The sequence below is a fragment of the Pristiophorus japonicus genome, chromosome 10 (assembly GCF_044704955.1).
Source record: "Pristiophorus japonicus isolate sPriJap1 chromosome 10, sPriJap1.hap1, whole genome shotgun sequence".
In the NCBI taxonomy this organism is placed as follows: domain Eukaryota; kingdom Metazoa; phylum Chordata; class Chondrichthyes; family Pristiophoridae; genus Pristiophorus; species Pristiophorus japonicus.
Window position 1 is genome coordinate 200,312,945 of NC_091986.1, and position 15,822 is coordinate 200,328,766.

Genomic DNA, 15,822 nt, shown 5'->3' on the forward strand with positions numbered 1-15,822 from the left:
AAGGGACAACTCAAACTGGTTAGTCAGCCTCTTCCCGCTATCTGTTTACTCGTATCTTATACACTATCTCATCGTGCCCGTACACCTCGCTTTTCAGTCTCTAACACCAGATTCCAGATACTGTCTTAAGTGATCACGTCTGACCAGACAGTATCCTGTTCGTGACGCCATTTTGTTGTGGAAAAATATTTCCGAGACTGTATAATATATAAAGAGAGGTTTATTAAATCGGAGACAAAGCTTTGGGAGAAGTGTTAAAGACCCCTGTCTTTGAACCAGCTTCTCAAATTGGTATCTCCAGTGAGGTTCTTTTATCTTACAAATTACGTCACTTTACATCACATGCTTTAGCACTACAAAGCTTTTACTATCGAAGGCTAAGCTTTTGATATAAACCATCCTGCATTGTGACAGGGCAGTATAAACAAGTGCAGGCTTTTGGCACCGGTATAAACAAACATACCCAGCACTTAACTCTCCAGTGTTCATTATCTCACTTTCCTATCTCCATAACTCAAGGCCAGCATACCTTAAAGTCTAACTGTTTTTTTTATATAAAGCATAATGCATCAGTATTGTCCCTTACAAAATTCATTAAAGGGGAAAATAAAACAAATGTTTGGTCCCGTATACTAGTCAAGTATATGTCCAAAAATCCGCTCCAACAATACAAATCTACAGCTGTAATATAAATAGAGGTACATGATAAGCCATATGATTTTCATTCCACAAATGGCGTGACTTATTAGGAGGAGCAATGTTATAAGTGTGATGTAAATCATATCCCCATGATCAGAATGATCCAGTTTTAATTCCCAGTCCACACTGGGTTTACTGACAGCCAGGACAACATTAGCAGCGCTACACTCCAATGCTGTTGTTCCATAACTCCTATCCACAAGTGTGTTGTGTGAATGTTGGGTGAGGATAGTATCAGGCTTGGCCGTGATGCTCTCTGTGTTTAAAAACCCTGTAAACCCTGTGCAATCTATATAGGAATAGTGCAATCAAGCAGACGCAGCATGGATTCATGAAGGGGAAATCATGTTTAACTAATTTACTGGAATTCTTTGAGGATATAACGAGCATGGTGGGTAGAGGTGTACCGATGGATGTGGTGTATTTAGATTTCCAAAAGGCATTCGATAAGGTGCCACACAAAAGATTACTGCAGAAGATAGAGGTACGCGGAGTCAGAGGAAATGTATTAGCATGGATAGAGAATTGGCTGACGAACAGAAAGCAGAGAGTCGGGATAAATGGGTCCTTTTCGGGTTAGAAATTGGTGGTTAGTGGTGTGCCACAGGGATCGGTGCTGGGACCACAACTGTTTACAATATACATAGATGACCTGGAAGAGGGGACAAAATTTGCAGATGACACAAAGATTAGTGGGAAAGCGGGTTGTGTAGAGGACACAGAGAGGCTGCAAAGAGATTTAGATAGGTTAAGCGAATGGGCTAAGGTTTGGCAGATGGAATACAATGTCGGAAAGTGTGAGGTCATCCACCTTGGGGGAAAAAAAACACAGTAAAAGGGAATATTATTTGAATGGGGAGAAATTACAACATGCTGAGGTGCAGAGGGACCTGGGGGTCCTTGTGCATGAATCCCAAAAAGTTAGTTTGCAGGTGCAGCAGGTAATCAGGAAGGCGAATGGAATGTTGGCCTTCATTGCGAGAGGGATGGAATACAAAAGCAGGGAGGTCCTGCTGCAACTGTATAGGGTATTGGTGAGGCCGCACCTGGAGTACTGCATGCAGTTTTGGTCACCTTACTTAAGGAAGGATATACTGGCTTTGGAGGGGGTACAGAGACGATTCACTAGGCTGATTCCGGAGATGAGGGGGTTACCTTATGATGATAGATTGAGTAGACTGGGTCTTTACTCGTTGGAGTTCAGAAGGATGAGGGGTGATCTTATAGAAACATTTAAAATAATGAAAGGGATAGACAAGATAGAGGCAGAGAGGTTGTTTCCACTGGTCGGGGAGACTCGAACTAGGGGGCACAGCCTCAAAATACGGGGGAGCCAATTTAAAACTGAGTTGCGAAGGAATTTCTTCTCCGAGGGTTGTGAATCTGTGGAATTCTCTGCCCAAGGAAGCAGTTGAGGCTAGCTCATTGAATGTATTCAAGTCACAGATAGATAGATTTTTAACCAATAAGGGAATTAAGGGTTATGGGGAGCGAGCGGGTAAGTGGAGCTGTGTCCACGGCCAGATCAGCCATGATCTTATTGAATGGCGGAGCAGGCTCGAGGGGCTAGATGGCCTACTCCTGTTCCTAATTCTTATGTTCTTATAAAAAACTTACTGTCTCTTCTCCAGCCTGCACGTTCTTCCCTTCTGACGTGGGTCGGGTCTCTTGTGTCTTCCCTCTTCCCCCCCATCCCACCTACTGCTCCAGTGCCACAGCTTTTAGCCATGACATCTCTTTACAATGGAACTCTCTTCCTAAAACTTTTTGCCTTGCTTCTTTAAAAAAATTTTTTTCGCGCTATGGGCATTTATAGCCCATCCCTGGTTGTCCTCGAGAAGGTGGTGGTGTGCCTCCTTTAATCGGTGAAGGTGCTCCCACAATGCTGTTAGGTATGGAGTTCCAGGATTTTGACCCAGCAACAATGAAGGAATGGCGATACATGTCCAAGTAGGGGATGGTGTGTGACTTGGCGGGGAACTATTCTCTCATCTTAAACCTCTTGGCCTTGTCCCTCTCTCACCCAATCTTCAGTTCCCTAGTACAGTAAAGGTAGCTGCCCATTATTACTTGAGTAATACTGCTTTCTATTCTGAACGAGGCAAGTTTTATACTAGCCTTTGACTAATAGAAATAATTGTTGTTCTAGTTACAGGAACAGCTCAGAGAAGACAAGAGCCCTATCGAGTCAGAGTCTTTTCACATGAGAGGTAGGTACAGTAATTCTTTTTAGATGGATTTTGAAACAAAAAACAACACTACTGTAGTGAACGTATGATTTCTGTTGTTGCTGATTCCCAAATTGAGACGTCGTTAATCTGTCCCTGCAGAAGGTTTCTGGACCAGACGTTCTAGAGGGTAGTCATCCACAGGCTGCTAGGAGTAGAGAAACTGGTAAGGAGGACTAGGCGATCTTTGGCAGGCAGAAGAACATAAGAAATAGAAACAGGAGTAGGCCATACGGAGCCTCGAGCCTGCTCCGCCATTCAATAAGATCATGGCTGATCTGATCATGGACTCGGCTCCACTTCCCAGCCCGCTCCCCACAACTCCAAATCCCCTTATCGTTTAAGAAACTGTCTATTTCTGTCTTAAATTTATTCAATGTCCCAGCTTCCACAGCTCTCTGAGGCAGCGAATTCCACAGATTTACAATCCTCAGAGAAGAAATTCCTCCTCATCTCAGTTTTAAATGGACGGCTCCTTATTCTAAGATCATGCCCTTTAGTTCTAGTGGGAACTTCCTCTCTGCATCCACTTTGTCAAGCCCCCTCATAATCTTATACGTTTTGATAAGATCACCTCTCATTCTTCTGAATTCCAATGAGTAGAGGCCAAACCTACTCAACCTTTCCTAATAAGTCAACCCCCTCATCCCCGGAATCAACCTAGTGAACCTCTGAACTGCCTCCAAAGCAAGTATATCCTTTCATAAATATGGAAACCAAAACTGCATGTAGTATTCCAGGTGTGGTCTCACCAATACCCTGTATAGCTGTAGCAAGACTTCCCTGCTTTTATACTCCATCCCCTTTGCAATAAAGGCCAAGATTCCATTGGCCTTCCTGATCACTTGCTGTACCTACGTACTATCCTTTTGTGTTTCATGCACAAGTACCCCCAAGTCCCGCTGTACAGCAGCACTTTGCAATCTTTCTCCATTTAAATAATAACTCGCTCTTTGATTTTTTTTTCTGCCAAAGTGTACGACCTCACACTTTCCAACATTATACTCCATCTGCCAAATTTTTGCCCACTCATGTCCTTTTGCAGATTTTTTGTGTCCTCCTCACACATTGCTTTTCCTCCCATCTTTGTATCATCAGCAAACTTGGCTACGTTACATTCAGTCCCTTTTTCCAAGTCGTTAATATAAATTGTAAATAGTTGGGGTCCCAGCACTGATCTCTGTGGCACCCCACTAGTTACTGGTTGCCAACCAGAGAATGAACCACTTATCGTGACTCTCTGTTTTCTGTTAGTTAGCCAACCCTCTATCCATGCTAATATATTACCTCCAACCTCTTGAACTTTTATCTTGTGCAGTAACCTTTTATGTGGCACCTTGTCAGTTGCCTTCTGGAAGTCCAAATACACTACATCCACTGGTTCCCCTTTATCCACCCTGTCCGTTACATTCTCAAAGAACTCCAGCAAATTTGTCAAACATGACTACCCCTTCATAAATCCATGCTGACTCTGCCTGACCGAATTTTGCTTTTCCAAATGTCCTGCTGCTGCTTCTTTAATAATGGATTCCAACATTTTCCCAACCACAGATGTTAGACTAACTGGTCTATCGTTTCCTGCTTTTTGTCTGCCTCCTTTTGTAAATAGGAGTGTTACATTTGCAGTTTTCCAATCTGCTGGGACCTCCCCAGAATCCAGAGAATTTTGGTAAATTACAACCAATGCATCCACAATTCCTGCCGCTACTTCTCTTAAGACCCTAGGATGCAAGCCATCAGATCCAAGGGATTTATCTGCCTTTGGTACCATTATCTTACTGAGTACCACCTCCTTTGTGATTGTGATTGTGTTAAGTTCCATTCCCCCTATAGCCCCTTGACTATCCACTGTTGGAATATTGTTAGTGTCCTCTACTGTAAAGACTGAGTTTCTGCCATCTCCATGTTCCCCATTACTAATTCCCCGGTCTCGTTCTCTAAGGAACCAACATTTACTTTAGCCACTCTTTTCCTTTTCATATACCTATAGAAACTCTTGCTATCTGTTTTTATATTTTGTGCTAGTTTACTTTCATAGTCTATCTTCCCTCTCATAATCATTTTTTTCGTCGTTCTTTGCTGGCTTTTAAAAGCTTCCCAGTCTTCTGCCCTCCCACTAGTTTTGGCCACTTTGTATGCCCTTGTTTTTAATTGGATACCATCCTTTATTTCTTTCGTTAGCCACGGATGGCTATCCTTACTCTTACACCCTTTCTTCCTCACTGGAATATATTTTTCTTGAGAGTTGTGAAATATATCCTTAAATGTACACTACTGTTCATCAACCGTCCTACACTTTAATCTATTTTCCCAGTCCATTTTATCCAACTCTGCCCTCATACCTTCATAGTCTCCTTCATTTAAGCTTAGTATGCTGGTTAGAGATCCAACTTTCTCACCCTCCATCTGAATTTGAAATTCAATCATGCTATGATCACTCATTTCGAGGGAATCCTTTACTAGGAGATTGTTTATTAATCCTGTCTCATTACACAGGACCAGATCTAAAATAGCCTGCCCCCTAGTTGGTTCCGTTACGTGCTGCTCAAGGTACCCGTCCCTTATGCACTCTATGATCTCCTCCTCAAGCCTACCCTGACCAATTTGATTTGTCCAATCAATACAGAGGTTAAAATAACCCATGATTATTGCTGTTCCCTTTTTACAAGCCCCCACTATTTCCTGTTGCTACTGTTGGGGGGCATATAGACTATGCCCACCAGTGACTTTTTCCCCTTATTGTTCCTTATCTCCACCCAAACTGTTTCAACATCCTTATCATTTCTTTCTATTGCAGTGATTCCATCCTTTATCAATGGAGCTACCCCACCTCATTTTTCTTTTTGTCTGTCCTTCCGGATTGTCAAGTACCCCTGAATATTTAATTCCCAGTCCTGGTCAGGAGGCGAGAGATGAGAGTCAACAAGGGTTCATCTGTGGAAAGGTCTAACAGATGGTGGTTTATGGCGGAGGCTTTTGGTTGTATTTTACTGTTATTTTCCAGTCCAGCGTTTATTTTTCAATTTACCTGCCCCCATTTCTTTCCCAGATGCCAATGGCTGCAATCCCTTGAGGAACCTATTAGTCCCCTGTGATTTACTAATTAGTCATACTCTCTAAATTAAGATAACTTTAATTCTCCCACCTATTTATGCAGTTTAGACACGGGTTTTTGTATGATTGTACTAATTTTCCTTTTTATGTGTCTGAAAAGAAAACTTCTTGCATAACATCACCCAAACTGCTGTTGCATTCTGATGTGTATGCTGTACTCTGGGTAGAGTAATGGCATACTGCAATGGTGTAGTACAAAAGAAAGAAAGACTTGCATTTATACAGTGCCTTTCACAATCACCGGACGCCCCAAAGCGTTTTACAGCCAATGAAGTACTTTTTGAAGTGTAGTCACTGTTGTAATGTGGGAAATGCAGCAGCAAAATCACACACAGCAAACCCTCACAAACAGCAATGTGATAATGACCAGATGATCTGTTTTAGTGATGTTGACTGAGGGATAAATATTGACCAGGACACCGGGGATATTTCCCCTGGTCTTCTTTGAAATAGTGCCATGGGATCTTTTACGCAGACGGGGCCTCGGTTTAGCATCTCATCTGAAAGACGGCATATCCGACAGTGCAGCACTTCCTCTGCACTGCACTGGGAGTGTCGGCCTAGATTTATGTGCTCCAGTCTGTGGCGTGGAGCTTGAACCCACAACCTTCTGACTCCGAGGCGAGGGTGCTACCACTGAGCCCCTTGCATGTCACACCTACAAGTGTATCAGTTCGACAGAGTGGTGATGGGTGGACCTATATCATTTGTTTTCCACAGTGAGCCACCAAACTCCGCTAAGAAGGAGGGGGAAGAAGCAATGGCTGGGCATTTCTATGTGTATACTCCCACATGTGTGCTCGCCAGCCCGTGATTTTCTTGTCCATTATGATAAATTGCGGGGGCAAGCACACAAGGTGAAAACCTTGGCCAGTGTGGTCAGCAGAGGGGAGTCACTTCCGACCGAGCACGAGGGAAGACAAACTGCAGTGTGTATTAACCCACAGTGCTCTTGTACCTTCCTTAGCAGTTGATGTGATTGGCAGAGGTCTGGGAGCCAGGTTCAGTGTCTGCTATCTTGGATGAGCAGCACAAAGCAATCTAAATGAAACAAGAACAAAAACCTCAAAGTGAAAGGGAGTTGCGCTCAGTTAGCTGATCACAGCCAGGGGGGTAGGGGTGGACTTTGGAAGGGGATTGTCCTGCATTCTGACAGCCTGCCACAATCGGGCTCAAATGTAAATAATACAGACAGACTTCAATTTCTATAGCGCCTTTCACGGCCTCAGGACGTCCCAAAGCACTATACAACCAATTAAGTACTTTTGAAGTGTAGTCACTTTTCTAGGAAACGCGGCAGCCAATTTGCGCACAACAAGCTCCCACAAACAGCTATTTTAGTGATATTGAGTGAGAGATAAATATTGGCCAGGACACCGGGGAGAACTCTCCTGCTCTTCGAAATAATGGGATCTTTTACGTTCATTTGTGAGAGCAGAGGGAGCCTCAATTTAATGTCTCATCTGAAAGACGGCACCTCAAACAGTGCAGCACTCCCTCAGCACTGCATTGGAGTGGCACAGAGCAGCCTAGATTTTTGTGCTCTCGTCTCTGGAGTGGGACTTGAACCCACAACCTTCTGAGGTGAGCATGCTTGATGCTTGCTGTCCAGAGAACCAAATGTGAGCCTTCAAGAGAGGGGTGGGATGTTAGATTTGTATTTGAAGCCATTTTATTTTGGGTAGCTTTATTTGACAACAATCCTTTGCTTGAACCATCCCACACTCTTGAATATTATTTATTATACCTGGGTAAGGAAAAGCAGTTACATTGGGACTACATAAAAACATTTAGTTTTTAGTTTAGAAATGTAAATAGATATGGGATCAGTGGAACCACAGCTATCTCAAAAGAATAGTTTTTTTTATCCGTTCATTGGATGTGGGCGTCGCTAGCAAGGCCGGCATTTGTTGCCCATCCCTGATTGCCCTTGAGAAGGTGGTGGGGAGCGCCGTTTCGGAGGGCATTTAAGAGTCAACCACATTGCTGTGGGTCTGGAGTCACATATAGGCCAAACCGGTTAAAGATGGCAGATTTCCTTCCCTAAAGGACATTAATGAACCAGATAGGTTTTTATGATAATCTGATAGTTTCATGGTCATTACTGACACTAGTCCAGGATGATGTTCTGCAGTGGACTTGTGTTAAAATATGTTCTAAAAAATTTGCTACATTTGTAAAACTAGGAAGTAAAAATTGATATTCATGTTTCCTATTTGCTGCCGATGTATGGTTGTCGAGTCCTAGTTGCAGAACCGTGGGGGGTGAAAGGGTCTTGGGCAATATGACAATATGGGCGACAGCGAAACAGCAGCGTGTTTTTTACACTGTCCCGACTATCTTCTCCATTGACTTAATTTGGGCAGGGTGTATAACAGAACGGATTTGCTTTCACCTGCTTTGCGCCGAAGACCAATTTCACCCCTGTGGTATGCCTTTTGAATTATTAATTCTTTGTTGCTGTCTTCATAATAATTACATTTTTTATTTCTAAGAAATATGCAGTTGAAACAAGCCATATCTATGTAGGGTAGAGGGGTGGGGGGGAACTGGAAGCTGTATGAAGTTTTGATAGACTAACAAAAAAAGAAAATCATTTTTCTACCCCCCCCCCCCCCCCCCACCCACCGCTGTTTTTGCTGACCCATTGACGTCCTCAAAAACTGCCAGGGTAATACTCCTTTAACTCTGTTCCAACAATGTGCCTCAGCCTCAGATACAGGTGAGTAGCCTGTACTGCCCAATTTTTCCATTTTCAATGCCAGCCATCCTGTGACCCCTCTACAAGACTGCTAATCTGGGACAGTTTTCTACTGTGTCTCCATGTCCACTGAGAAATAGGTCATGATCATCCAAATCTATTTCATACAGGACCCTTGCAGTGACAGAAGAGACATTCATCTGATCAATCTGGGCTGGAGTTCAGTCTAGGTCCCAAATGGGGAAAGCATTTCATTCCGTGGAGATATTTTATTTTTGAATGCTTATCCAGGGCGTAGTAACGATATTATTGGGATTCAGCAACTAGCTTGGTTGTTTTTCAAATTGTTCTTTCATTCTCATCCAGGTGTAGATTATGTTGAAAGAATTAAACAATATCTGGAGCATCTGCCAGACCCTGTTCCACAGCTGGAGGTAATGTGCTTTACCATCTTTAAAACGCTAATTAATTGTAGAGTCATGTGCAATATTGCTCCTATCTAGTCATCTGTTTAGTTGGTTGAAAAATACTTACATTAAAGTACTTCAAGCTGCAGCGCTGATGCACTTGTGATGATAATAGAAAGGGCTGTGAACAATAACTTGTATTTATGTAGCGCTTCACAGGAGCGATAGCAACAGTTTTTTGACACCGAGCCACCTAAGGAGATATTAGGGCAGATTGGTCCAAGAGGGGAGCGTTTTAAAGGAGGAAAGAGAAGTAGCAAGGCGCAGTGGTTTAGGGAGGGAATTCCAGAGCTTAGGTTCTTGGCAGCTGAAGGCCAGAATTGGAGGAGCGCAGAGATCTCAGAGGGTAACTTGTAGGGCTGGAGGAGATTACACAGATTGGCACTTTTGAGACATTGTTCTACAGTAAAGGTGCTATTTAAATGCAAGCTGTTTTTGAAAAGAATTTGATAGATTTTATCAATCTAAAAAAATGTAGTCTAGAATCTAAAACATTTTTTAAAGGCTGCTATTGCTGTATTATTGCTCTACAGCCACCTTTTCAGAAGTCCGTAAAGTACAGTGTAAACTATCTTTTACAGGACTATCTGGATTCTCAAGGATTATCGACGTTATTTCCCCGTGTTGAAATATTTGTGATACACGGTAGACCCGTTGACATGCTGGAACGGCCTCCTGTGGACGGTAAGAATTCTTCCTCCTGTCTGGATACATTCATGTACATTGGTCCAGGTGTCAGTTTATTTGTTCAATGTACAACTCCAACGATATTAGTTGTGTCTCTTTTTAATTCTGCCGAAAAACTATAACATCACATCAAATGGGTTAACATTAAGTAAATGACTAAATATAGAGTAAAGTTCACATTTGAGAGGTTTTGCAGTTACCATGGGACACTGGTAATGGAACATGATGTAAATAAAATACAGCATGTGTGCTGGTGACATGAGCACAGAGACTTTTGGGGAGTGCGGGCGTGGGAGGCATATAACAATGACAGTCAGCTGACATTTAACTGCCAGCAGATCAAGTGAAGAGTTAAGATTTCTTTCTTTGTCCTTAATTGTTTTCTTTTTTGCACTGTTCGAAATATGCTTAGGGAAAGGGATGGATCATAAGAACATAAGAAATAGGAGCAGTAGTAGGCCATTTGGCCCCTCGAGCCTGCTCCCGCTATTCAGTGAGATCATGGCTGACCTTCGACCTCAACTCCACTTTCCTGTACTATCCCCATATCCCATGATTCCCTTAATATCCCAAAATCTATCGATCTCTGTCTTGACTATACTCAATGACTGAGCCTGCACAGCCTGAGCCTCATCATGGCCAGACTGATAATCTGCCGCCACCTGGGCGGTTAATAACCGCCCCTATTGCTCCATCTCCGATTGCTTGCTTTCAGTTTATCTGGACGAGCTGGGGAAAGGGTGCCACGGTTTTGTGGGTTGTTGGATTATGAGGACTAGAAGGAGAATTTTTTTTAAACTAAAGGAGAAAATAGGAAAATATTTGAAGAGCAGGATAAAGGAAGCTAAGCGGGTTTATGAGGAAAACATTTTTAAAAATATCAGAAGGAACAGTACGGTATTTACAACTGAAAGCGATTTCAGCTATCTTTTGCTAATCTCTGCTCTCAGGATATAGGTGTTCCCCGGGAGCAAAGATCAGGGAAATTGGATCAATAATCCTGGGGTTTCCATGTCGAACTAAGATAATCTGAGTTCTGGACACCAAAATCTATATACCACTCAATTGTGTTGCGAGTGTGTTACTATATTTTCCAGTCCTTCTTAGTCCTTCTGCTATGACAAGCTTACAATTGTAATATCATTTGCTCCTCCGAAGCAGAGCAGGATCGAAATTCAAAGGCTTCAAAAGCATTTTGTTTTTAGTTAATGGGAGTTAATTGGAATGATAATATAAAATAGGGATCAAAGTGTCTAGAAAAATCCTAAACGCGTTCACGTTACTTGTAGCAAGGAATACAAAGTGGTTGTTTGCTACCTTATTTGTCATCACCTTTGAATATTAACTTAACAAACCAAATGTAACATAGTGTTTTCTCTGTGTTTCAAAATGCTAATGTAGATATAACTGTCTTTCATTAAATCTGAATACAGAATTTATTAGAAAATGCTGGAAATACTCAGCAATTAAGCAGTGTCTGTGGAGAGAGAAACAGTTAATATTTCAGGTTGATGATCTTTCGTCAGACCTGCTGAGTATTTCCAGCATTTTCCAGTATTTTGTTTTGGTACAAAGGGGAGAAATTCCCCAGCAGGCGGTAACCGGCTTAAGGCGGGACTCACTGGAATTCAGAAGAATGAGAGGTGATCTTATCGAAAGATTATGAGGAGGCTTGACAAGGTCGATGCAGGGAGGATATTTCCACTGATGGGGGAGACTAGAACTAGAGGGCACAATCTTAGAATAAGGAGCCGCCCATTTAAAACAGAGACGAGGAGAAATTTCTTCTCAGAGGGTTGTAAATCTGTGGAATTCGCTGCCTCAGAGAGCTGTGGAAGCTGGGTCATTGAATAAATTTAAGACAGAAATAGACAGTTTCTTAAACGACAAGGGGATAAGGAGTTATGGGGAGCGGGTGGGGAAGTGGAGCTAAATCCATGATCAGACCAGCCATGACCTTATTAAATGGCGGAGCAGGCTCGAGGGGCCAAATGGCCTACTCCTGTTCCTATTTCTTATGTTCCTGCGCCTGGCACGGAAGCCCCGCCCCGGCCGTGACATTGCGCTTACTGCCACTCGGAGCAATCTTGTGCGCTCCACTTCCTCTTGGGGCGGGACCAGCGGGGCTACTGGGGCACAATCAGCAGCGCTACGCGGATGGTCCACCAAGCGCTGATGCGTTTGCTTAAAGGGGAGGGAAGCAGTGCACCCTGCACGGCCTCTGCTGGCCTCCACTAGGCCACCGGGGCAGAGTGCTACCGAGGACGCAGCCCGGCACCCCAAACAAATGAAGTCATCGGGCCGACCCGTGAGTCCGCCAAAAAGGTAAGATAGCGACCTCCCCTTTAACTTCCGCCCCACAAGCAAATGTCGGCCTGGGTTGTGACCCGCGAGGCTGGTGCTGACGCAGGGCGATATCCGCCGCGGGGCGGAAAGGGGTCGGTGCACGACGCTAAGGGGGTCACCGCGCAAAGCGATTACATCATCGGCGATTGTGCGGCGGCTCGTGGTGCTACCCATGGGGCGCAGCGCGGCGCTAACTCCCGAGTAATTTTACGGGAGCCGGTAGCACACCCCTCCCCCAGGCGAAAAATGTATCGCGTCCGCACGGAGGCGCTAATGGGCGTCGCGAAAAGGGGCAATTTTGACCCCAAAGTTCCTTAATTCCGTTCACACCATCTCTCTTCACCATAAAGATGTTTATATTTTTAAATGCTGTATCTGAGCCTAATGAACCATTGAGAAGCACGACTGACGGTACTGCAGCTGGCTTTGAAATGAGGCTGCACAGTGGTTGAGAAGTCTGGGGTTGGAAAGCGAATGTGTGCTGCATTATTCAGATATGCTGTGTAGCAAAGAGTGTTATTAGTTTTTCTTTCTTGGTTTTAATTTCTTAGTAACAGCGTACGGTGCTTTTTATTTCATTTTATTAAATTGTAGTTTTTTATATTTTAATTTTTATTTAGTGTTGAAACTCAACCCTATGGTTTCTGTAGCTTTTGCGTCAAAGATGGCTCTTTTTGTTGAGTGTATGAAGAACTGTGAGGGTTTTGCATTCAGGTGAGTTAATAACTAACAGTAACTTATCTTTCCCATTTATTTTGTATAAACTTTCTCAGTCTTTTAATTTCACTTATTTGGGGAAAAAAACAAGGGTTTGAGTTGGCTTAGTAATGTGGAACAGGACATGGATTTGCAGTCATGGTTGCTCACACAATACGTTCTCAATCTCTATCATGCTCTATTGCATCAAGAGAGTTACTACATTTCTCTCACAAGGAACTAAAGAAAATCAATGGGCATTGCGCTAGGTTGTTAAGCTCCTCTTAACAGCAGGTTACAAAGCCTTTTAGCTGCAAGGAGGACCATACACAACAGGCCTGAGGTACTCCTGCTTTTGACAACACTCGTTAACATAAAGGATCTGACTTTCAGAGAGCTGACGGCATTGGAGGCTTCCGTTTTTATGGGGCTGTTGAGCTTTCATTAGATCTCCACTAACGCCTAAATGTATGGAGCTGGAGTCCCTCCGTTTTCAGATCTAGAATCTACACCCTCCAACAGTCTTGATTTGGAATGGTGGCAGGAAAGAAAGTCAAACTGGAGAGTGGCGCATGGCAGTCACGCGTCTCCTTTTGAGCTCTTAAGAAAATGTAAAAATGCTTTGTACAGCACCAGTGGAGGCCTGGGAACAATGTATTTACAACACTTTTCAGCTAGGGAATAGTTTGCAGAATGCAGGATCCCAAAAAGCAGGGAAAATATGTCACTTGTGTGTAGGAAAACAAATCTGGTCCGGGCTCTAATAACAGTTTCTTAAAATGAAGTTTATAACACAAAGGTATTTGAATGATTTCCTTTGTTATTTAAATTGCGTATATAATACACAGACATTTTGTGGGGCAAAACATTGGGGAAGTAACTTGAGTCAATGAGTGAAAAAGCAGTAGTTTCTTTCAACAATCTTGAATTACGTGATGAAAAGCGTCCCTGATTCTGTGAATTCCTAACCAAAGTGCCGAGATTTTGCACAATTCATTCAATGGTATTCCCTAATTATGTACTGTATTACAGATTGAGTGACTTTGTGTTGCGTACACATGTTATAAAATGTAACTTTTCTGGACAATGCATTATGAATATCTATTCCTGACGATCCTTATTTTCTAATTAAATTCTTAGGAGGTTTTTAATAACTTTTTTAAATCATGCTAACAAAGCTTTATTATACACGGATTGCAGTTTATAAGTTCATGATCAATAGTTTTGTGTATAGCTCCACTTAATTTACTTGGTGTGATCCCTATTTCACCATTCACTGCCTGTTCCCCTCCAGAAAGCCAGGCTGTATTGCACTGGTTGAGGGCAAAAAACTAAAACTGCTTTGTCTGTGCTTTCGATGCAGATTATTTTTCCCACATTGGGAAACTAAATCAGCTCCTAGTTTTGAGCCAGCAGTTGGAAGATGATGTGCAGCATCTGGGAAGCCACAAGTATATCGCGCACCAGCTTTCAGTCTTGTATGTGAGTATCATCTTGGTCAACCTCAGGCCACACTGCAAAAATTGTCCTTGTAACACTTTGTCCATTATGTAACGTGTCATCAGGCATTTTTATCACACTGCTTGTATTTCAATCTTTTATACCCCCTTCCCTCCCACCTGAGATAAATGTAACCATGGATGGATTCCACAAAGGAATATAGAGTCCAACGATTATGCAAATATCAGGTGTGTGCGATTGTGCTTGAAGGTTTTAGACCTTTAATAATGATCAACAAAACGTGAAAGGGACCTAGGGTATGACTGAGTTGAACTCTGCTGCACTATTGGTGATTTTTTTCATTCATGATTCTCAACTGGGTTATCTTCAAATGGCAAAACATATTGTGTTTGGGGAAGAGGTGAAGGAGAAGTAAGTGAGAGAGAATTATTTAACTTCTATCTCCTGCTGGCTGTTAAAGCCCACTAACCCAGTTGTTGAACTGAATGAGGAAGGTTTGGGAAAGGAGGTAGTCAAAAATTACGTGTGTATGTGTCTCTTTTCGTGTGCAGTGTAATGCAGATACAGAGAGAGTGTTTCCACTTGTGGAGAAGAACATAACTAGAAGCCATCAATATAAGATAGTCACCGAGAAATCAAATAGGGGATTCAGAAGAAACTTCTTTACCCAGAGATTGGTGAGAATGTGGAACTCGTTACCACAGGGAGTGGTTGAAGTGAATAGTATCGATGCAATTAAGGGGCAATTAGATAAGCATATGAGGGAGAAGGGAATAGAGAGTTATGCTGATAGGATTAGATGAGAGGAGGCTCGAGTGGAGCATAAATGCCGGCATGGACTGGTTGGGCCGAATGGCTTGCTCCGTGCTGTATATCCTATGTAATCTGAGCCAGTTATATTAACCTTGTAATGCATTCCCAGACACCTTTTACATCTTTCAATATAGCACAAGTTATAGCACAAATACAATGGAGTACAAAGTAGGTATTAGAGCTCATACATTTGAAGTGTGCATCTCGAAATATTGGCCGACATTGCTCAACATTTGTGCTGTTCAATCACTAGATGCGACAGAAGCAAATTCTTAGCAAACAAACACAATTAAAAGGGAGGCATTCCTTTATTTAAAAAACTCCGTGCTTTTTCTAGGCTAACTGATGTTTACAAAATGACACATGAATAAAACATTGCTGAGCTTTGTACAACCTGTTAGGAACATAGGCCATTTAGCCCCTCGAGCCATTCACTTCGATCATGGCCGATCTGTACTTCAACTTCATTTGTTCCATAGGCCTCGATACCCGTACCTGTACCCAACAAAAATCTATCGATCTTGGTCTTGAAAATTCACGAAGTACAGATCTCATCTAACTGGTGCTCAGAAGGACCTTTTTAAAAAAAAATCTGGTCTCCCTGAACTCT

General features: G+C 42.7%; 1 protein-coding gene across 2 annotated transcripts in view; it reads left to right on the forward strand.

Annotated features, from left to right (window-relative positions):
* The window catches only part of LOC139275267 (uncharacterized), a 34,007-nt gene that overhangs the window by 9,807 nt on the left and 8,378 nt on the right, over window positions 1-15,822 (forward strand). Inside the window, exons 3-7 of one of the 2 annotated variants that reach the window (XR_011595703.1) lie at window positions 2,849-2,909; window positions 9,109-9,176; window positions 9,791-9,893; window positions 12,863-12,956; window positions 14,302-14,420. Coding sequence is in view for 1 of the 2 variants with exons in the window: in XM_070892497.1 (XP_070748598.1) it covers window positions 2,849-2,909; window positions 9,109-9,176; window positions 9,791-9,893; window positions 14,302-14,420 (351 nt within the window). In the remaining variant the exon portion in view is untranslated. The remainder of the gene's footprint in view (window positions 1-2,848; window positions 2,910-9,108; window positions 9,177-9,790; window positions 9,894-12,862; window positions 12,957-14,301; window positions 14,421-15,822) is intronic. The other variant, XM_070892497.1, reaches the window with a different exon arrangement.